The sequence below is a fragment of the Rhinolophus sinicus genome, linkage group LG11, assembly GCF_036562045.2.
Source record: "Rhinolophus sinicus isolate RSC01 linkage group LG11, ASM3656204v1, whole genome shotgun sequence".
In the NCBI taxonomy this organism is placed as follows: domain Eukaryota; kingdom Metazoa; phylum Chordata; class Mammalia; order Chiroptera; family Rhinolophidae; genus Rhinolophus; species Rhinolophus sinicus.
The window spans coordinates 13,931,525-13,955,442 of NC_133760.1; the positions used below are offsets into that span (position 1 = coordinate 13,931,525).

At 37.0% G+C, this 23,918-nt stretch overlaps 2 protein-coding genes across 13 annotated transcripts in view; one reads left to right on the forward strand and one right to left on the reverse strand.

Moving 5' to 3' along the window:
* ZNF529 (zinc finger protein 529) overlaps positions 1-435 on the reverse strand; it is a 63,510-nt gene extending 63,075 nt beyond the window's left edge. For 4 of the 6 annotated variants that reach the window (XR_012490475.1, XR_012490478.1, XR_012490477.1 and 1 more), the window contains exon 1: positions 225-409. The gene's annotated coding sequence lies outside the window, so the exon portion shown is untranslated. Of the gene's footprint in view, positions 1-224 lie in introns of all 6 variants that reach the window. The other 2 variants (XR_012490476.1, XM_019749925.2) reach the window with 1 other exon arrangement.
* On the forward strand, positions 390-22,999 carry ZNF382 (zinc finger protein 382). Of its 7 annotated transcripts, none has more exons than XM_019749917.2 (5): positions 390-594; positions 2,659-2,731; positions 5,053-5,179; positions 5,452-5,547; positions 20,869-22,999. In XM_019749917.2, the coding sequence occupies exons 2-5, from the start codon at positions 2,723-2,725 to the stop codon at positions 22,287-22,289; spliced, it is 1,653 nt and encodes a 550-aa protein (XP_019605476.2). In that variant the 5' UTR covers positions 390-594; positions 2,659-2,722; the 3' UTR covers positions 22,290-22,999. The 7 variants fall into 7 exon arrangements, with proteins under 7 accessions (XP_019605476.2, XP_019605478.2, XP_019605473.2 ...); XM_019749919.2 differs by having other exon boundaries at positions 409-463; XM_019749914.2 differs by having other exon boundaries at positions 502-629.
* The last annotated feature ends 919 nt before the right edge of the window (positions 23,000-23,918 follow it).

The window sequence follows — 23,918 nt, forward strand, 5'->3', positions numbered from 1 at the left end:
CAGGGTTCTCTCTCTCTCTCTCTCTGACACACATACACGCTCATAATCACAACCCATGCTGACGCAGTCACACAATCGGACACGCACTCACAATCACCTTCCTCAGCAGGTGACTCACAGAGGCCTGAGGCTCCAACCTCCACTTGCCCCATCCGCACCTGGGAAACTCGGGGCCTCACGCGGTGAGCTCCTCCCGCACCCCGACTCGCGTCACTTCAACTCACCACACAGAAAACGATAACCGCAAGGCTAGCGGAAAATTAATCATAGGTCGAAGTTCATTAGCTCCCCCAGGGCCTCTGAGAAACGCAGTCCAAACGGCAAAAGCGCCGACATTTATACAAACAGACCTGAGAGCCGGCAGCTGGGACACCGCAGCTCCTAACCAGCCGCCCCGTAGACTCCTGGGAGCGCGAGCCCACGCCGGAGTGCGCAGGCGCGGACCACTGAGCCTCAGTCGGGGGTGAGGCTGGTGTTTCTTGGGGACTCTGAGGAGGCGGAGGGACCTGGAAGCTCAGGCCCCGGAGGGCAGACTAGGGAAGCGGGACCCAGTGGGGAGGCCAAGGAGGAAACCAGGAGTCCGAGCCGAGCCTGGTAATTATGAGGAGGGAACCGGAACCGAACCTGCGGTAACCAAACACTCCGATCTGTGGGACTGGGGGCCCTCGGGCGTGGTCCATTGGTATGACCCTGAGGATGACAATCCAGTGAGACTTGGAGCGAGCTTCGCAAGGGGGAATTTCGTCTGTTTTGACCCTGAGGAAGCTCCATCACAGCAAGAGGGGCCTCACACAGAGGACGCGCCGCGTGTGTGTGTGTGTGTGTGTGTGTGTGTGTGTGTGTGAAACTACTGCGTTTTGGGTGCGTGCTACTCTGCGGGAGGTTACGGCCGATTGTGTGTGAAAAGTGGACAGAGTAGTGTTGCTGTGTGGGGTTTCTTCTGCCTTTGTCTATTTTTAGATTAGGTGTGAGTCGTGTTTGAAACTAGGTGACGATGGAGAAGCGAAAATGATTTGTGACGTGATTTTGTGACTTTCCCTGGAATTATATAATGTGCTGTCTGAGGTTATGAATCATGTGGGGGCTATGGGAGGCTGGTTTTCTGAAGTAAGTTTGATTGAATGTAAACTATGTATGTGTCTGTAACCTACTTTTATTTTTTGTGATGGAGAAGCTCTGTATGATCACTGTCTAGTTGGGTATGTAAGATTTGATTATCTGGATAGTGTTCATTAAGTCTGCTCCAAAATTGTAACTCAGTAGCAATTTAGCAAATAAAACAGAGCTATAAGTACTGGAAAGGAAGAGGTAACAGTTTTGTAATTCCCAGATTGTAAGATTCATGGCAGGGAAACACCATATGAACTAAAACTATATGGGTAACATGCAGCAAAAAACAAACAATTTTTACCTGTAACTAGTGCTTTCAACACTGATATACAATTGAGGTTTTCTGCTTCTGAATGAAATTAATGGTGAGGGTAATAGTTTCTTCAGGCATTCTAAGATAATAGAGTATTTGGTACACTTTCAATCACAAAGCCAGTCTCATTTTAGTAATTAAAATAGTTATTTTGCTAAGTATTAATAAAATGTTTGCTGTACCAATCAATACTTCAGACTTCACTTAGCAAAATAAATATTATCCTTTCTGCCTGGAAGCCTACAAAGTGGAAAGATCAATTTCTTTTCTATTTGCATACCTACACTACTAAAAAGTGTTGCTCACTAGTTAATACTTAAATTAGCTATTAGTAAATTAATAATAAACAATTAATTTTCAATAATTAACTGTGCTTATTGAGTAATGTGAAACTGATGAATCAATAAATTAGATAAAGTAGAGAAATAGAAAGTCCAGATATTCTCAAGCATGTAGGTATATGTAATATATGATAGAAGTGACATTTCACATCAGTTGAGAAAACATGGATTATATAATGTGTAGCATTGCTAAAACACAGGAAAAATCTTCACAAGGCAAAAACACTTTAATAGTCATATGAATAACTAAGAAAAATTATTTGCAACTTAAAACAGGTAAAGGGTTAATTTACTAAATAAAAAAAAAAAGATAATGTTAACCAGTTAGGAAATAAAAACACATGAGAAAAAAGACATACATAAGAAGATGCCATCACAGAAAATAAATAAAAGCTTCTTTAAACTTATACTCACTCATGATAAGGAATATATAAATTAGAATTACAATATATATTGATAGCAGAGATTAAAAAATCATTATAAGATGCATCATTAGGGTGTGGGGAGGTATTCTCATGCATTGCTGGTGACAGTGTAAATTGGTAGAAAATCCATGAAGAACAACTTGGAAATATATAATAAACCTATCTTCTATGGGAGATTAAGGTAGAGGTCTAGAGGGAAAAACACAATGTTCCCTCGCTCCAAGCCACAACAGATTTCCCAGAATTTATCCTACCCACTCCCAAAAGATTAGGTTTCTGGTGTTGGTGAGGGAGCAGGATTTATCCATTTTTCACACTAATCTCTGTCCTGCATTTGTGTGGGGTATACAGAGTGGACAAGTGCTAAAACAGTGAAAGGTGATGTAGATTTAGCTGAGTTATTCTGGGAGATTTAAGTCAAATATGGTTTCACATTGCTTCTTGTATCCTCTCATCCCTGCCTTCTCAGGACTCTTACCTTTTCAAAAGAAGAGCTCAAAAGAGAAGGTTCATCTCTTGCAAATCTCAAAGCCATGCCTCAGGTGAGATGATGTTTCCTCTCTTTCTATAACTATAACTTGTTTTCAGGTTATATGAACATTTGCTTTCTTATCCTTAAATTTCCTCGTTATTGGGATTTGCTTCCATGAAACTGGTCTCTAATAGGGCTCAGATTAGGCTGAGGCAAGCAAGTGTCCCAGGTGGAAAATTTAAGGAGTATTCCCAGAGCTGTGCATCCTTAAATTTTGCACCCTAGGTGCCTCATCTGCCTCACCCTAGTTGCAGCCCTGTTCCTGGTTTCTCTTATTCCAGCCAGAAAACTGCAGCCTTCCCCAAGTGCACCTTCTAGTTGTAGCTAGTGTTCACATATTGATTGGTTATATCATCATTTCCTTTCTCAGTCTTCTCACAAAAGTGCTGCTGAACAGAAATGTATTATCTTGATCTAAATGGGAATATATTACTTGAATGAATCTAATCTAGACCCTATTTGAGGTCTTAAATTGTGAGGAGTAAAGAAGCAGATGTGGAAAAACCTTGATCATTCCCACTGACCTAGGTTTTGCAGTGATACAATGGCAAGTAGAATTGATAGATCACATTATTAGTTTGCGGTAAGATGTCCTTTTTTGTGAGGTTTTCAGGATTGAAATTTACTTGCAAGCTTGTCAGAAAACTGAGATTTTACATTCGTCCTCTTTGGTCCTATTGTCTATTTTATCCAGGTCTGCCAGAAATTTCTACAAACTGGCCTGCCAGTGAAAACCTTTCCAGTATTCCAATGCTGTTATAGATTTATTACAGTTTTTGTTTCTTCTAATTTTTATATATGGATGCACGAGAAGGAAATGCATATGTTAGGCCACTCTTGAAATATTCTACTCTTGAATCAAAGGTGGTACTTTGTCCTGTTCTCATATTTTTCTTTCAGAAAATTCCTTTTTATCTATCTACCAATCTTTAAAATATTGGTTTTCCAAAGATGTTAATTGGTTCTCATCTCTTCACTGTGTCTCTTTCTCTATTTGCAATCAGATTCGCTCTAAAGGTTATACTGATCTAATTCTAGTGACTCTCAAATACCTCTCTCCATTCTTGACCTCTATCCACAGTGTTAGAACCACATATACAACCTCCAACAGCTATCACCACCTACATGTTCCATGGGCACTTCAAGTACATTTCCAAGGTTTACCTCATTACCTCCTTTGGTCCAGCCTATACTTTTCTTCTGTTTCCCATTTCCATTTTCTAGTCCTTGCTTATTGCAGGACTTGCTTATGCAGATAACTAAAGAGTTATGTCTCTCTTTTTCCACTCTACAACCAATTTATGACCAATTCTGTTGCAACTCAAAGCAACCTGTTGTCCCCTGTCTAGAACACTAATAAAACCTTAACCTAGGAGCCAGCTCTAGCAGTGGTTACTTAATTGTCTTTCTCACCTACCACACCTCAAGCCTTCTCTAGTTTTAAAGAGTATTGCCTCTAAAGTACAAATTTTATCACATATGTGTTGACTTAATGTTTCTTCATATTTTTTATACTCTATAACATAGCAGACCCAAAGTGGAGTATAAATTACAATGGAATATACAAGAAAGTATATTGAAAGGGAGGAAAATACTAACAGTTTACATTCAAGTGCAGTAGTCATTAACAATGTGGGTTGCCATTAATACCTACTGATGATTTATAAATAAATACAAATCTCTTGGGAGTGTGCTCAGTACACTTTTAAACCACTGCTCTGTAGGAAAAAATATATACTATTATTCCATAAATATGCCCATTGCCTAACTCCATATACCTTTTTCTTCTTAGGCTCAAAGACTCTTAACAAACTATGTCTTTTGCCATTTCTTGAACTTACTAACTGGTTTTCCTCTCCCTATGAATTATAAAAGCCAATGGCCTTCCTACAAAACAAATTCATTGTGAGTACAAACATTTTTATGTCCTCAGCAAAGCCTTGGAATACAAAACAAAATTTTTCTTCACTCTGTAGCACTTTCTCTTGTACATATTTGTGTCATTGCACCTGTAATATCCATTGAGTGTATGTATTTACATGTAATGCCTCTATTTTAGACTGCAACTTCTTGATTGTGGTCAGAGTTTTATTCATTTTGATCCACCAGGCAACCAATCACATTCAAGGCAAATGGCATGATCTCATATATTTTTAGCATGAGATAATAAATATATACAGATGAATGTATTATCAGAGAGAATGTTCTGCAATATAAAACACAAAAGAAGAAAACGAGTCTGACCACTGAACATGGTCGGAACTAGGTCTCCAACATCTAGTTCTCACTGGTTCCAATCACTTTAGGATGAACTAGAGTATGCCCTTACAGGGATCAGTGTCATTCAAGGATGTGACTGTGGACTTCACCCAAGAGGAGTGGCAGCAGCTAGACCCTGATCAGAAGGCCCTCTACAGGGACGTCATGTTGGAAAACTATTGCCACCTCATCTCTGTGGGTAAGGAAAATTCCTTCAATCTTTCAGTGTCATGCATCTCCTTTCAAGAGTTTCTGAAACTTATGGAACTTTAAATTTCAGTGATCAGTGGTGATGAATCCCTTTTTATTAGCAGAAAGTATGATCATGTCCTCACTTGCCTAGTGCAAGGTATTAACTTTGGTGAGACGTTAATGTATACCTTGTCTGCTGCCTGGAAGCTATGTATTTCTCATCCTTCAGTAGTTTTGAAGCCCAAGGAAATTAGACCAAGTCTCATTTTTTATTATCAGGTTTTCACATGACCAAACCTGATATGATCCGCAAGTTGGAAGAAGGAGAAGAGCTATGGACAACAGAGAGAATTTTTCCAAGTCAGAGCTACCTAGGTGAGTCTGTACAGATAAAGACCAGTGGACTCAGGTAGTTGACACTTTTGAATGTTGTTAGGGATATATACACACATACATACATACGGTGGTAAAATCGCATATAACATAAAATTTACCATCTTAACCATTTTTAAGCATATAGTTCAATGGCATTAAGTACATTTACATTGTTGTACAATTACCATCACCATCTATCTCCAAAACTCTTTTCATCTTGCAGAACTGAACTCTGTACACATTAAACAATAATTCCCATTACCCCCTCCCATTAGCCCCTGGCAACCACTGTTCTTCTTTCTGTCTCTGAATTTGTCTACTCATAGGTACCTCATGTAAGTGGAATCATATGGTATTTGTCCTTTCTGTGACTGGCTTATTTCACTTAACATAATGTCCTCAAGGTTCACCCATGTTGTAGTACGTGTTTCCTTCCTTTATAGGGCTGAGTAATATTCCATTATATGTATATACCACATTTTGCTTATCTCTTCATGTGTCTGGACGCTTGGGTCACTTCCACCTTTTGGCTTCTGTGAATAATGCTACTATGTACAAATATCTATTTGAGTCATTGTTTCAGTTCTCTTGGGTATATTAGCAGAAGCAGAATTGCTGGATCATACAGTAATTCTATGTTTAATTTTTTGAGGAACTGCGTACTGTTTTCCATAGTGGCTGCACTATTAAACATTCCTACTAGCATTGCCCATGGGTTCCAGTTTCTCCATATCCTCACCAACACCTGTTATTTTCTGGTGTTTTTTGATAGTGGCCATCTTATTAAAGGCCTGAGATCTTTGAAGAACCTATACATGACTAACTTCCATGCCTCTAAAATGTAAATTTAGTTTGAATATCATTCCCCATGTAAGTCCTTTCCTTGTTGCCTTATGTTTATAGAATACTAGCTGCTATTACCTTACCAAGAATCCACTCCAGGTATGATGTACATAGAGATCTTAAGTGTAAAGTTTTTTGAGTTCTGACAGAAATATAAAGCCATGTATCTCACACCCCAGTCAATATAAAGGACACTTCCATTAACCTATTAACTTCCATCAAGCCTCTTTCAAGTCAGTCCCTCCCACTAACACAATCACTGTTGTGATTTCTACCAGCGTAGATTAGTTTTGTCTATTCTAGGCCTTTTTCATGCCTACTTTCCTTCACTCCGCTTAAAGTCTGGGAGATTTATACATGTTTTTGCATATGTAGGTAGTTTATTTTAATTGCAGAATAGTGGTCTACTGTATTAACACACCAATGTATTTATGCCTCTCCTGTTGATAGAGATTTGAAATGTTCTAGTTAGGGGCTATAACGAATAAAGCTGCTGTGAACAGTCTATGTTTAATTAGTTTCCCCAGGATAGAGCTGGAATCCCTCATTCCTGAGGGGCACATCCACAGCCAAGATATCCCTCCTGATTCTTAATCACCACACCATAGGTATGGGACCTGCCCATTCCGCATCTCCCCCCTTACTACTAGTCTCCATGTGGCTTCTTTTTTATATCCTTAGTTATAGGACTTCTGTTCAGCTAGTCTTCAGGTGGTTCTCAATGATGGTTGTTTTATAATTTAGTTGTAATTTTGGTGTGGTCGTGGGAGGAGACAAGCACAGTATTTATGTACTCTGCCATCTTGACCAGAAATCTAAGCTTTTAATATTTGTGATGCTATTAGGATTTTTCAATTTTCTTTTTCCAGTTTGTTGTTAATATATGGAGCCACAATTGATTTTTATGTATTGACTTTGTGTACTTCTACTGATTATATTACGTTTTGTTTATTTATTTATTTTTTGTTATTGTTCTTTGTTTGTTTTGGTATAGTCCTTTAGGTTTTCTACGTACATGCCTTCATTAAGTAAGACATTTTATGTCTACATTTGCAAACGTCATTGCTTTCATTTCTTTTCCATACCCTGTTGTATTGACTAGGACCTATAGTAAAATGTTAAATAAAAGTGGTGAGAGTAAGCATTCTTAGCAGTTCACTAAATTTAGAAGGAAGACATTTAATATTTTATTCCTAAGCCCAGTATTAACTGTAGGCTTTTTGTAAGTACTGTCTATTAGATTCTGGAAGTTCTTTTCCTAGTTTTCTGACAGTTAATTATTAATGGCTGTTGATTTTTTTTTAACAGAACTTTTTTTGTTTTTAAATGTTTTATTGGGAAACAGCATGGTCACTGATTATATATTGCTTTCATGCTACAATGGTATAGTTGACTCTGTTAAGGAGGGCATAGCTCACAGGGGACCACGCAGGGATTGAACCGGCAACCTTGGTGTTAGCACCACACTCCAACCAACTGAGCTAACTGGTCACCCATGGCTGTTGATTTTAACATATGCTTTTCCTGCATCTGTTGAGATGATCATATGATATTTCTTCTTTAATCTGTTATTATATGTACCACATTGGTTAATTTGAATTTTAAACCAACCTTGGACTGCTGAGATGAACCCCAATTGGACAAGACACATCTTTCTTATAAATTGCTGAAATTGGTTTTATGAATGATTTTATCAAGGAAAATGGCCTGTAGTTTTCTTGAAATGTCCTTGAAAAGTTTTTATATCAGAATAGTGTCAGCCATATTAAACAGACTGAGGATATTTCATCTTCATTTTTCTTATAGAATTTGTGTAAGATTGGTGTTATTGTTTCCTTAAATGTTTGATGAAAATCATTATTAAGCCATCTGGGCCTACATTTTTATAATTCGAGACTTTTGCTCCCAGCCTCAACGAAGTAACAGCTTGGAATTATACTGTTACAGGAAACAACCAGAAAACTGGACAAAACTATTTTCAGATATTAAACAATAGGCAGCACAGACCTGGATTCCTGACAGAAGAGGAAGAAATGAAATGTTCTTTCATTCCAGGCTTTCATCTGAAGGCAAATTCCAGACTGAAGTGCAGAGAGAGAAATCCAAAAAGAACCTAGCAATTTTACTGACTTGAGGGGACCATCATTGGCATTCAAGGAGATTAAGGTGTCTAGAAGATGTAGGACACACTTTCCCCAAAGAGGGAGCTGTGCAAAGAAACAGTTCCCAAATCTGCAAAAGGTTCCCCTTGTCTTTAGCTAAACACTGTAAGTGTGCATTTGAAATCCCATGAGACTAGACAAGGACATGTTCTAAGGAAAACACAATTACCACAGTGTATTAAGACTGTTCCCGTAGCTTCCTGCACAAGAAATCATTTTATTTCCCTCCAGCCAGAGTGGAGAGAACTTGTTAATATATAGAATTTTAGATAGATACCCTAGAAAGGCCACACCTAATAAATGTTGCTAGATTTGTCATAGATTAAAGTGTGCAAGATTTGCCATGAAGGAGCTTAAACAAAAGCATCAAAAGGATTAAACCAATCCAAAAGTAACTGCTGTGTGTCCTCCAGGATCAAGAGGCTGAGGTGAAGTTAGAAGTGTAATAGGTTTCTTAAACGTGACATCTATGAAAGATAAGAGACGAAACTAAAATTGGACATAGAAATCGATCAGACAATGGTACAGATCTGATACCTGCAGAAAGAGAGGCAGAGGCTGACAGAATTATACAGGGAGAGCCTCAGACCATTATGCAGATCTGACAAAGTCTTAACCAACCCAAAAGGGAAGTCTGAAATAAAGATTGTCCATCAGAGGAATCCCACATAGGTAGAAATGGCGTACTCCCTCAGTGTTCAGTCATTGGTTGGGGACTCCCTGGGGAGATCCTCAAAAATCCAAAGAGCATCCTAAAGATGCTAACAATTGGAGGCTTTCAAGTAGCTACATTTCATGCACATAAACAGCAAGTTCTTTTTTGAAGGGAGGTCCTAGCGGTACAACAGGATGTTGTCATAGCGGCTGCCACAGAATGCCAAAAGGCCAGTAATTTTATGAAAATACAACCATGTCTTAAACCCAACAACATTAAATTGATAATGTCTGGTGTCCAATTGAAATTATTAAACATATGAAGAAGCAATAAAATATGACCCATTAACAGGAAAAAACTCAGTTAATAGAAGAATAACTCAGTCAATAAAAACAAACCTAAGAAAAAGTAGAAGTGGTAGAATTTTCAGACAAGGGTTTTAAAACAGCTATTGTAAAGGACCTCAGTATCATCAAGATGCAAAGCAAAAATGAACATAACATATCTTTTTGAGATAGCAAGATAGAAATAACCAAATGAAATATCTAAAGATGACTGTTCCATACCTGAAATAAAAAGGAAAACCCAACTATGTACTGTATATAAAAAAACACATATTAAATAAAGACACAGGTAGGTGAAACATAAGAAGACAGAAAAAATATATACCATGCTTTCTTGTGGTTGCCCCCTATGAGGATGAGATCAACCCCCCTACTCACCCTAAATTTGATTCAGATGTCAAAACTGAAATCTGACATAACAGGGCTTTCTGGGGAAACAGGGAAGATTCCCAACTGATCCTAAAATGGCTTGAGAGAACAAGGAGAGGTGTTTGACTTTGATGTTTATTGTGATTCGAGGTGGGCGAGATAGAGATTCTACATATGGGTTAGAGCTTACATGGTTTAAACTTTCCACCAGCACCAATAGAGAGAGCATGCAAGCTTTCTTATTGGCTTGCCAAGGTGTGGGGCAAGAGGGGAAAAATGAATGGTGGGTTCAGGAAGTTATCAGCAGTAAGACATCAAAAATAGAATCAGACTCTAGTAACACATGCAAACACTAAGCAGAAGAAAATGGAAGTAGCTATATATCAAAGTAGATTTCAGAACACAGAATCTTACAGTGATAAAGAGGGACACTTCATTAGAAGTCATAACAATCCTAACAGAGCTTCAGAATACATCAGTGCTTCTCAGCTTTTTTCTCATTATCACTTCCATAAAGAGTCTTTTAGAGATTTTTTTTCTGATTGCCAACCCCCCATGAAATTTTAATACCATAATCTATTTATGTTCTTTTGCCCTTTGGAGGGCCACAAACCATTGTAACTTCTAAGTTTTCTTTTTCCTCCAAAACCAATTTTGCTCCCTTGGGAGCAATATCACCCCCAGTGAGAAGACATGAAATACATGAAGCAAAACTGAAAGGCCTGAAAGGTACAATATAATTATAGCTTAAGATATAAACATCCCTCCCTCAGTAATTGACAGAACAAAGAGAGAAAAATAAATAAGGCTATGGAAGGTTTGAAAACATAATCAGGGGGCCGGCCTGGTGACTCAGGTGGTTAGAGCTCCATGCTCCTAACTCCAAAGGCTGCTGGTTCGATTCCCACATGGCCCAATGGGCTCTCAACCACAAGGTTGCCAGCTGGACTCCCACAAGGGATGGTGGGCTGCGCCCCTTGCAACTAGCAATGGCAACGGCAACTGGACCTGGAGCTGGGCTGCGCCCTCCACAACTAAGACTGAAAGAACAACTTGAAGCTGAATGGCACCCTCTACAACTAAGATTGAAAGGACAACAACTTGACTTGGAAAAAAGTCCTGGAAGTACACACCGTTCCCCAATAAACTCCTGTTCCCCTTCCCCAATAAAATCTTAAAAAAAAAAAAAAAAAATTTACAATGAAAAAATCTCAAAAAAAAAAAGAAAAGAAAACATAATCAATTGTATCTAGTTAATGTTTATAGAATATTTTGAATGGAACATTCACCAAGATAGATTCTATATGCTGGGTCATAAAACAAGTATCGACAAGTCAAAAGAACTGAAATCATAGAGCGTGGTCTCTGACCAGTATAATTAATTAAAATTTTTTTTTAAATCTCTAAATTCTCAAAATATTTGAAAATTAATCACCACACTTTCAAATAACACATGAATCAAAGAAGAAATCCTAAAGTAAAGTTTGAACTGAATGATGATTAAAACAACACATGAAAATTTGTGGGATGCAAATAAACAGCATTTAAAAAATATATCCCTTTAAACTGGGGTCTAAAATCAGGGATGTAAGCAGTTACTCTAAGAAACTATAAAAAGAAAAGTGAATTAAACTTAAAAGTTAGTAAAAGGGGGGCCGGCCCGGTGGCTCAGGAGGTTAGAGCTCCGTGCTCCTAACTCCGAAGGCTGCTGGTTCGATTCCCACATGGGCCAGTGGGCTCTCAACCACAAGGTTGGTGGGCTCTGCCTCCTGCAACTAAGATTGAACACGGCACCTTGAGCTGAGCTGCCTCCCGGATGGCTCAGTTGTTGGTTCGGGCTCTCAACCACAAGGTTGCCAGCTGGACTCCCACAAGGGATGGTGGGCTGCGCCCCTTGCAACTAGCAATGGCAACGGCAACTGGACCTGGAGCTGGGCTGCGCCCTCCACAACTAAGACTGAAAGAACAACTTGAAGCTGAATGGCACCCTCTACAACTAAGATTGAAAGGACAACAACTTGACTTGGAAAAAAGTCCTGGAAGTACACACTGTTCCCCAATAAACTCCTGTTCCCCTTCCCCAATAAAATCTTAAAAAAAAAAAAAAAAATTTACAATGAAAAAATCTCAAAAAAAAAAAGAAAAGAAAACATAATCAATTGTATCTAGTTAATGTTTATAGAATATTTTGAATGGAACATTCACCAAGATAGATTCTATATGCTGGGTCATAAAACAAGTATCGACAAGTCAAAAAGAACTGAAATCATAGAGCGTGGTCTCTGACCGCAGTATAATTAATTAAAAATTTTTTTTAAATCTCTAAATTCTCAAAATATTTGAAAATTAATCACCACACTTTCAAATAACACATGAATCAAAGAAGAAATCCTAAAGTAAAGTTTGAACTGAATGATGATTAAAACAACACATGAAAATTTGTGGGATGCAAATAAACAGCATTTAAAAAATATATCCCTTTAAACTGGGGTCTAAAATCAGGGATGTAAGCAGTTACTCTAAGAAACTATAAAAAGAAAAGTGAATTAAACTTAAAAGTTAGTAAAAGGGGGGCCGGCCCGGTGGCTCAGGAGGTTAGAGCTCCGTGCTCCTAACTCCGAAGGCTGCTGGTTCGATTCCCACATGGGCCAGTGGGCTCTCAACCACAAGGTTGGTGGGCTCTGCCTCCTGCAACTAAGATTGAACACGGCACCTTGAGCTGAGCTGCCTCCCGGATGGCTCAGTTGTTGGTTGGAGCGCGGGCTCTCAACCACAAGGTTGCCGGTTCGACTCCCGCAAGGGATGGTGGGCTGTGCCCCCTGCAACTAGCAACGGCAACTGGACCTGGAGCTGAGCTGCGCCCTCCACAACTAAGACTGAAAGAACAACAACTTGAAGCTGAACAGCACCCTCCACAACTGAGATTGAAAGGACAACAACTTGACTTGGAAAAAAGTCCTGGAAGTACACACTGTTCCCCAATAAAGTCCTGTTCCCTTCCCCAATAAAATCTTTAAAAAAAAAAAAAAAAAAGTTAGTAAAAGGGGGAAAAAAAACTAAAGCAGAAATCAATGAAATATATAACAGAACAATAGAGAAAAGGATAACAAAAATAATCAAATTAATAAACCATAGCTGTACATACTAATCAGGAAAAACAAAAAGAAAACACAAATCACCAATATCAAAAATTAAAGAGGCTACATCACTACAGCTCCTATAAACATTAAAAGGATAATTAGAGAATATACAAACAATTTTATGCCACAAATAGAGTAGGCATGAACACTTCCCAATTCATTTTATAAGGCCAGAACTATCTGCAACCAGTGGCACTATAAGAGTAGAAAACTACACAGCAACATCCCGCATGAAACTAGATATAAAAATCCTTAAAAAAGTATTATAAAACTGAATTTAGCAATATGTAAAAAGGATAATACTTCATGACCAAAAAGTGTTTATCCCAGGAAAGCAATTTGATTTCGTATTCAAAAATAAATATGTAATTCACCATATAAAGGTGAAAATGGATCTAAAATCAAGGATCTAAGCTGCCACTTAAAGTAACTAGGAAAAAAATGAATTAAAAAAATGTAATAATTTCAGTAGATGAAGGAAAATAAATTCCATTCCTGTTTACCATAAAACCTTAGGACAAATTAGCAACCTCAACTTCTTAAAGTATAGTTGCCATCACATTCAATGGTGAAAGCCTGAATGCTTTTTCTCTTAAGATCAAAAACAAAGAAAGATGTCCACTATCACCACTTCTATTAAACACTGTACTGGACACAAGTCAGTACAATAAGGCAAGAAAAAGAAGTTAAAAGGTAACAGATTAGAAAGGGAACTATCTTCATTTGTAGGTGACACAGCTATGTGCATACATAGTAAATCCTAAGGAATCTAAAAGAACAGAACTATTAAAACAAATAAATGAATTTATCAAGGTCACAGGGTTCTTGATTTAAATAAAATTTGGCAACATTTCGTCCAATATTTGGGAAATTTGGGGCCAATTATTTTTTCTGCTCTATTCTCAGTTATATTTTAAATCATTTACTCCTATCCTCTAGTTCATTGAGGATTTTTTTATTATTATTCTTTTAATTTGGATAATTTCTGTTAACCAGACTTCCAGTTTACTGATTCTCTTATATTCATTTACTGGTAAATCCATCCAGTGAATTTTGTATTTCAGATATTGGCGCTTTTTAGTTTGTTTTCACTCTCTGCTGAATACTCCATCTCTTCACCAATATTTCCTTTTTTTTTCTTGTAGATTTGTAAACGTATTTATCATAGTTACTTTAAGTTCCTTATTTTCTGATTTAAACATAGGGGACATATATCAGTTTGTTTCTGTTGACTGATTTTTATCTTTTCTATTAGTCACTCTTTCCTGTTTCTTCTCAGGGAAACCTTGTAGGTTATATATTGTGAAGATGCTGGATCCTTTTTCTTCCTCTGAAGATTGCTGAGTTTTAATCTAGTAGGTAGTTAAGTTACTGGAGGCTCATGTTGATTCCTTTGTCAGATTGCTTTTAAGCTTTTTAGATTATTTCAGTTTCAGGTTTGCGTTTAGTTTTATGGTTTTCTCTGAGTCTTGGGATGCAGCCTTTACTTCTAATACATGGCTGTTCTGGGGTTTCAATAGAAAGACCAAAGATTTACCAGGTTTCTTGAACTTAGCACAGGACTGGAATTAAATACGCTGTTTTTCCAGAGTTAAGTAACTGCTGAAATATTTGTTTAATTCTTTCAGAGCTCGTTTTTTTTGCCCCTTTATGCTCCTTGCAGTCTTGCTCTACAGAAATGCAGTTAACCAAAGTTTTGAGGAGGGGGTTATGCTAACGTTGGGGTCTCTTTCTATGACGTCACCATTCTCAGACTTTGTTCTCAATTTACAGCCACTCTCAGAGCCCTGCACTACAATCTCTGATTCTTGTGCACAGGGTGACTCCTGCTTTCTTCTCCTTGAGATCTGTTCCCTGTGTGCTGCACGAACTACCAAGGCACACAGTAGAAAACCTGGATAAATGTAGATCTTATACAGTGTGTGTTTTTTCTTTCAAAGGTTGTATGCACTCCAGTTTCTGCCTGATTTTGATCATTGTTTGTCAAACAAGTTGGTTTTTTCCAGTTGGCCCATAGTATATCATTGCTATCAACTGGAAGATTGTGTTGATACAAACTTCTTTTACATTACCAGAATTGGGATGTCTAGATCAGCAGTTCTCAAACTTTTTAGTCTCAGGTTTTGTTTATACTCTTAAAAGTATTAAGGATTAAAAAAACTTTGTGTGTGTGTGTGTACCCTATTACAAATTAAAAGAAAAAAATTAAATATTCACTTATTAATTCATTTTAAAACAATATAAAAATAGTAAACTCATTACATGTTGACATAATCATATTTTTGCAAAAATAACTATTGTCCAAAAGGAAAAAAATGATGACAAAAGTAGCATTGTTGCATGAATGAACTTTATTTAATGTCTTGCTTAATAGAAAACAGCTGATTTTCATACCTGATTCTGCATTCAATCTGTTGCAATCTGTTGTTTTAATTGAAATATATGAAGAAAAAACATCGTCCTACATGAATATATGTAGTTTGAAAGAGAAGCATTTTAAAAGCCTGTTTAGATTGCTATGGATATGCTTCATTAATACTATACCCAAACTTAACAATTTGTAGTTCCTAAACAGTTAGTTGCAATAGAGAATCTGAAACCATAACACTGAACTTTTTGTACACTGTTACATAAAATCCAATAGTCTATTTAAATACGTTTTTTTACCCATGCATTTTTTGGTGATGTTATGCATTGGTCATTTGAAAAGGCACAGTTCACTGACATGTACAGATCTTCCAAATTTTGCCACGTTTCTATATACAACATAAAAAACACTCTAAACCCACATTTGTTACACCAGCAAGCTCATGAGAGAAGTCTTTTATGTATTAGGAAGCTGACACAATAGCAAATATAAGCTTTCCAACATAATGACCTTTAGTTGAAAGCTTGAATTTTATCATTGATAATAAATATTGGCAGATGTTTTCTTTGAATTGACAGGCTCCCATTGTACAAGAGAATGTCTACCAGATACTCACATCTGAATAATAGTCCATTGTACTTTCAAGTAAAAATGCTGTTCCACAAAAAGTAGTTATTCAGTTCTCAGCTCAATAATTACACCAGTACTTTTCCTCACAAAATACATTATACTCTGGTATGCAACCGGAGTGCTTTATGCATACTTCTTTAATCATCACACAGCATGTTGACAATATATGATCTCCACTCAAGGGTGGAGATCTAATAAATAATTTTTTCTGCTCTATCAAGAACAGTATTAAATGAAACACTTTTTTTCTGTGATTATGTGTCAGTTGGAAAGGAGTGATTACTATTGTAATTTGGTACCAGTGCTTTGATTTATGCTAATGTGTCAGCATTTTATCCACTGTATTAATCATATTTTGTATTTCCTATATTTATGATGTTATGACATCTTTGGGGGCCTTGCTGGTTGGAGAGAGACTGCCCCTCCCAAAGCTAGCTAATTCCTAGAGACAGTAAGCACCTTATTGGTGAGCCCACTTTTCATATGCAAACCAACCAATCCCAAGTCCGAACCCTCAACCACCTCCTTTATCTAACACACACACCAAGCCAATATATTCTCTGCTCTAAATCACCCAGGACCAGGTACCCGACAACTAGAGACCCACCTTATAACCCATAGCCTGCCAACACTCTTCAATCTAGCCAATACCTAAGCTGTTTCCCCTGCCCTGCCTTGCCTTTTTCGTAGAAGCAAGCCCAAATAAAAGCTCTGGCCTAGGCTTTCCCCTCACTCCTTTCTACCTCCTGACCACACCTGCTGCTTCCCCATGTGACCTTGCATGGCATAGCATGCCCCCTCCTCTCAGGAATTGAAGATAATAACAATCTTTTTTTTAACAGCATTAGCTTCTCTCTGTAATCACTCAGTCAACTCCGTAAATTAAAATTCCACGAGTACACATAAGACACTCACTATTGGCTTTTGCCCCATTTGTGCAAATATGAACACAGTTAAAAAGACAATTGAAGTGTTGTTATTATTAACAAAAATAATTTTGACTTTGTGGACCTCCCATAAGAGTCTCAGGTACTAAAGATTCATGAATCACACTTTGGTAACCGGTGATTTAGGTCTTTGTTGTTTTTCATCTCTTTAAAATTTCAATCCTCTATCTTTCTTCTTTTGTTATAGTTTCCTATTTATAAGCATTATTAAATCTATCCAAAAAATAAAAAGGAAATAATTGTCTAATATTTTTTCCTCCTCTTACTCTTAGTTTATATTTTCTTTCCCTGTACAATGTCTTATACTTGTTTCCTGCCATTCTTACTATGAAACCTGCCACCAGATTTCAACATCTATAGGCCTTGGACTAAAGTAATATCAGTATCACCATTTCTTTCCAATAAATCTCCGTCTCATATCATAGTGCTCGATTCCTGATATCTATCCACTTTGATCTGAGTGAAAAAACTAACTCATTCTCATCCTATTTCCCCAAATGCCTTTTCACATCTTGGTTGCTTTTCTTCCCTTTATTTACATTTCCCGAGAAAATAAATATTTGTTGAATAAATGGATATTATTTCAGTAGGCTCTCATTGGTGTAAAGGATCGTTCTTCATCCTCAGTTCTCGTCACTATAAAAGTCCTGTAAGCTGTAATAATTTGATCCATTGTCAAGTTGTGATTTCCTTGTTTTACGTGAATGTCTATTTGAAAGCCATTTTTAGCCCATTTCTCCCACCTGAACACTAGTGGTATATTTTAATCTGCCTACAGCAATACAGCAATCAGCTGTCTCATCCTTTTGGTTATGATATTATCAGAAGTAACAGTCATTCTCTTTACCTTACCCTATTTGTTTCTGTATCCTTTTGTTCCCATAATCAGTCCCTTGTAGTATCAGGTAGATTCCATCATCTCTTATACTATCTTAATGATCTCTCCACAATTTGTGTCATTTCTCTCTGAGAAATATCTTTATAGGTTCATTTTCTCATTTGCCACTGACATCTTCCAAAATGAAAATCATATTATTTCAGGTGTGGACTGTTGTAATTACCACTTGCCATGATCTTTCCCCAGTTCCTTCAGTTTGTATTGTCAATACGCTAAAATCATGTCACTTACATGAAATTTAAATTCCTTTTTTTTTCAAGGGCTGACAGAATAATATCCCATCTGGTTATTCAAAATGTGTTTCTCTCTGTGACTGTGACCTTTTGCTAACCTCTATTTATTCTGGTCTCCCAAATGTACTCCATACAATTGATTGTATTCTTTACAACTGGGCCTTTCATTATATGACAGCTGCTCTATGCCCATATGGATACTTGCGAAATTAGCCACCTACAAAGTTAGAGGGTACAGTAGTACACACAAGACCACCCTCACTTCTGACACCAATGGTAAATTCAGGGGTCCCCAAGACTACTGTTAGGATCAGTACTTTGCTAGGATTCACAAAACTTACTGAAAGCTGTAACATTTACGGTTATAATTTGTTAGAGAGGAAGAATACAGATTAAAATCAAGCCAAGCACATAGGACAGAGTTGAGGAAAGTACCAAACACTGAGCATCTATAGTCCTCTTTCTGTGGCATTATGGACAGCATTACAGAATATCGCCAGCCAGGGAGGCTTCACCCAGGCCTAGTATCCAGAGTTTATACTGGGGCTCCATCGCATAGGCTTGATTTACTTCCCACTTAAGAAGTCAAGCTGATACTGTGTAACCCAAAGCCCCGACCCTAAATTACATTGCTTTCTGGCTGGCCAAATGCTCCTAAGCAAACAAATACACTCCCGTCAGGCATGAGATTCCATGGATTTAGAGATTACCTTCCAAAAGCCAAAGGCAAATGGCAAACCTCTCATTGGGCAAGGTTATATTCTTTACTACACAATACTACATATCCTTTAGTCAAAAGATCAGGTTTCACTTCCTCCTTGAAATGTTCCTCGACCACTCCAGACCATGCCAATTCCTTTTATTCTGCATTTACATTCTATTGATTGTAACACGCAAACTAACACATCCTTTCATGTGATCTAATAATTTCATATGTGATTCAACATTGTTTTATCTGAGGCTTCTTTCCCTATCTGATTAACAATTCCCTCAAAATAAGGTCCGCTCTTTTCCTTACTCTATCTTGTAACAGAAGCTAGATATTCAGTAGTTACCTGATTGTCTATGGTACCCTTTAAGGAAAACATCTTTCTCATCCATTCAGAAATCATTTAATGGTAAGGCTTTTTGTTTTAGATATTCATGCCAAGATCACATCCCTTTACCTCAGATAACAGTGTGTTAATTGTATACATAGAATGTTTCAAAGAAGGTAATAAAATATTGACTTCCAGGAGCATGTTTTAGTTGGGAAAGAAATATTTTCAAATTGAGCTTTTTTCATAGAATATTCATATTTAAATAGCAGGTTGTTGAAAGATTTCTTGAAATGGATAGTCTAGACTAAAATTATATTCTAATTTCAGACAAATTAGACATTGAAGATGTTGAAGAAGGCTTTTGGATAAATTGGGTAGTAGCATGTCCCTGAAGCTGACTGAGATTCTCAGGAAGGCAATGTAACTCCAATTACCAATACAAATTAGTTTTGCATGTTCTAGAACTGCACATAAATGGAATTGTGCAATATGTACTCTTTGCGTAAAGCTTTCACTCTGAAAAATGTTTGAGATTCATCCCTCTTATCATTGTTTATCAGTAGGTTTTTTTTTTCCTTTTGTTGCTGAGTAGTATTCCATTGTATGAATATGTGACACAATATCACCTGTTTACCTTTGATGGATAATTAGGCTGTTTCCAGTTTAGTGCTATTGTAAATAAGATGCAAGTCATGGGTAAGATGAATCCAATTTTAAATTGCCCCACCAGATATGGGTGGTAGTAAGGTAACAGGAGTAAGATATAGCCAAGAATTTATAAGAAAAATAATAGGTAAGGTCAATCAATGCCATACATATACATTGAAGAATGCAATCCTTCACAGCCCCACCAGGGGATAGCAGAGTTTCAGGTATGTTACTACATAGGGAGGAGATCTGGAACCCATCCTTTTCTAAAACTGAAAAAGTAATTCAGAAATTAAAAAGAAGGAAAATTAGAATTGATAGTGAGGAGAATTTAGTAACTGACCAGTCCTCTGGAAAAATAAATTGATGTAGCAACAATCAGTGATTATGTTCATGTTACAAGTATGCTTTATCTTCTGGCTTATTTTATAATTCCTAATGAAATTTTCCTAATCCTTCCCCTTTAAGAGAAAACAAATCACAGTTATATGGAGAGTTAGGGCCTATATAGACTAGTGTTTCTGTCAACACTAGGAAATGAGTGCTTGAAAAAGTTGATTTCCATGGATGGGCTAAATGCAAGTGAAGAATAAACAAATGGAAGCATGTTATAACACTTATTTAGGCATGAGGAAATAAATATATAGGTTTTCATCTCCACCTGAACAGTTTTCCTTGCTTACTGTTTAGTACTCTTGATAGGCTCACTCTATTATCTCTAAACCTGCCCATTCCAACTACAATCCCACTTTCACCATCCTTTGCTTATTTGTCCTTGTGTTTATTACACCTGCTCAATATAGCTTATATTTACAGCATGCCATAAGTGTTCTTTGTTTATGCCAGTTTTTCCTCATTTTAACAGTATAGCAAGATTTGTGTTTATGTTCCATGCATTTTCCCTACCAAGAGGTAATTTATTCTGGCCTTTCTGTAGATCACAATAGTGACACAGACAGTCCCACCATGGGTTGTTTGTATGTACATCTAATCCATAATATTTATGTGAAGACTTACAGTGTTGTTCATTGTATTCTTTTATAGAAGAAGATGAGAAAACTGAAGATGTTTTAATGGAGTTTAAAGAATACCAAGATAGGCATTTTAAATCAGTTGTATTCATCAACCACAAAAGACTAATTAAGGAAAGAAGTAATATTTTTGGGAAAACACTTACTGTGGGTAAGAACTGTATTATTTCAAAAACAACACTACATGAATATAAGCCTGATGGAAAGGTTTTGAAAAATATTTCAGAATTAGTCATTAGAAATATAAGCCCTGTAAGAGAGAAGTTTGCTGAGAGTAATGGATGGGAGAAATCACTCCTCAATACTAAGCATGAGAAAATTCATACCTCTGTGAATCTCTATAAACAAACAGAAAGGAGCCTGAGTGGTAAACAAGAGCTTATTCAACATCAGAAGGTTCAAACTCCAGAGCAATCATTTGATCATAATGAATGTGAAAAATCCTTCCTTATGAAAGGAATGTTATTTACACATACTAGAGCTCATAGAGGAGAAGGACCCTTTGAATACAATAAAGATGGAATAACCTTCATCGAAAAGTCAAATCCCAATGTCCATCCACAAAATCTTATGGAGAAGAAGCCGCATGCATATAGCAAATATGGGAAATTCCTCTGCAGGAAGTCCATTTTTATTATACATCAGCGATCTCAAACAGAAGAGAAACCCTTTCAGTGTCCTTACTGTGGGAATAACTTTAGAAGGAAGTCTTATCTCATTGAACATCAGCGAATTCACACAGGTGAGAAACCTTATGTTTGCAATCAATGTGGAAAAGCCTTCCGTCAAAAGACAGCCCTCACTCTTCATGAGAAAACACATATAGAAGGGAAACCCTTCATTTGTATGGATTGTGGGAAGTCCTTTCGTCAGAAGGCAACCCTTACTAGACATCACAAAACACATACAGGGGAGAAAGCCTATGAATGTACTCAATGTGGAAGTGCTTTTAGAAAGAAGTCGTACCTCATTGATCATCAGAGAACTCACACGGGAGAGAAACCATATCAATGTAATGAATGTGGGAAGGCATTTATCCAGAAGACAACCCTCACTGTACACCAAAGAACTCACACAGGAGAGAAACCCTATATTTGTAACGAATGTGGGAAGTCCTTCTGCCAAAAGACAACCCTCACTCTCCATCAAAGAATTCATACAGGGGAAAAACCCTATATTTGTAATGAATGTGGGAAGTCCTTTCGCCAGAAGGCAATCCTCACCGTTCATCAGAGAATACATACAGGAGAGAAATCCAATGGATGTCCTCAGTGTGGGAAAGCCTTTAGTAGGAAATCAAACCTCATTCGCCATCAGAAAACTCACACAGGAGAGAAACCATATGAATGTAAAGAATGTGGGAAGTTCTTCAGTTGTAAGTCAAACCTCATTGTCCATCAGAAAACTCACAAGGTAGAAACCACGGGAATATAATAAAATATGTGACTTTTTTAATAAAAACTTTTAAAGTCATAGTAAACCCTGTATATGATATTGCTTGCAAGCGTAATAATATTCAGCAGGTTAAGGTACTATATCACACATACTTACTTACTGTTTGCCAGCCTATAAAACACAAGGAAAGAATTACTAGACAAATTAAATGACAAAAATATTAAAAATATAAGCCCCAATTTTTTATTATTAGATTCAGCAGGCATAAACTTCCTCTATCAAGTTGCTACAAACATTTAAAATTGCTTATTTTTAATTTCAATTCCTACCTTGTTGGGAACTAGCAATAAACAGTTGGCTGACTGACAGTGGTCTTACAAACCATACTGTGAGCAAAAGAGTTTGAGGTATGAACTGTGTTTATCATTGCAAATATGGAATAAAAATTAGTTGTTACCTCCTGAGAGTTAACTACAGTTCTGACTTCTAACATTATAAATTAGTTTTTGCGTATTATAAACTTTTCTACAAATTGGATTATATATCATGTATTTTTTCATATATGGCTTGTTTCATTCATCATTATGTCTCTAAAAGTCATAATTAGTGCATGTGGCAGAAGTTCATTTATTTTCATTCTGTGTAGAATTTCATCATATGATTATATCACAATTTATCCAAATTATTGTTTGTGGACTTTTTCATTGTTTTCAGCTTAGGGTCATAATAAATGATGCTTCTGTAATATATTTGTCTTTTGGTGTACATATATTTATTTCCCTTGTGGATATACTTAGGAGTGGAATTTCTGGATCCTGGGGCAGACGTATGTTTGGTCAGCTTTGGTAGATACTACCAAACAACTCAGAACTTCACAGCATGAGTTCATTCATTCTGAAGGGAAACAACTGAATATTATCAATTGGTGATGGTTCAAACCAGAGAATTCATGGTAGTGGGAAACTCTATGAATATTGTGAAAACTGGAAATCCAAATGCAATGCATGTACAAAGGCTTTAGCCACAGCCCAAATCTTAATATATACCAGATAAATGTAATAAACTTGAGATTTCCTTTAGCCACAGTAATGCCTTATATGAGTATGAAATCAGAAAGTCATACTAGAGAAAGGGAGGTACCTAGCATCTTCGTTACTCAACATTAGAGAATTCTAACTGGAGAAAAACCTTATGAATAAAATGAAGGGGCAGGGGATAACCTTTACCTATGGCCTCTATGTTACTGGTCATATAAAAATGATGACTGTGGAAAAACTTTAGCCATAGCTCAAATCTTACCCAACACCCGGAAATTCACGTTAAATGGGAAATTTTCAAATGACACCAGGAAATTCACATTAGATAGGAACTCTTACACAACACCAAAGAAATCATACTAAAGAAAGGAAGATTAAAAGGGGAACAGATGAGGCCTTTAACTCTAACTCTGGGGAAAGCTGCTTCCATGAAAGAAATCCAACCATACTGAGATTATAATGCCAGAGTCTATGTGTAGGCATTCTTGTCAATAGCCCCAGCTAAGTTCCCAGCCATCATCCATTATCATCTGTCAACTGAGCCATCTTGGACATCTAATCAAGTCTTCAGATGACTTGAGCCTGCTGACATTCAACGGGAACCACATGAGAGACCCCAGGTAGTAACTGC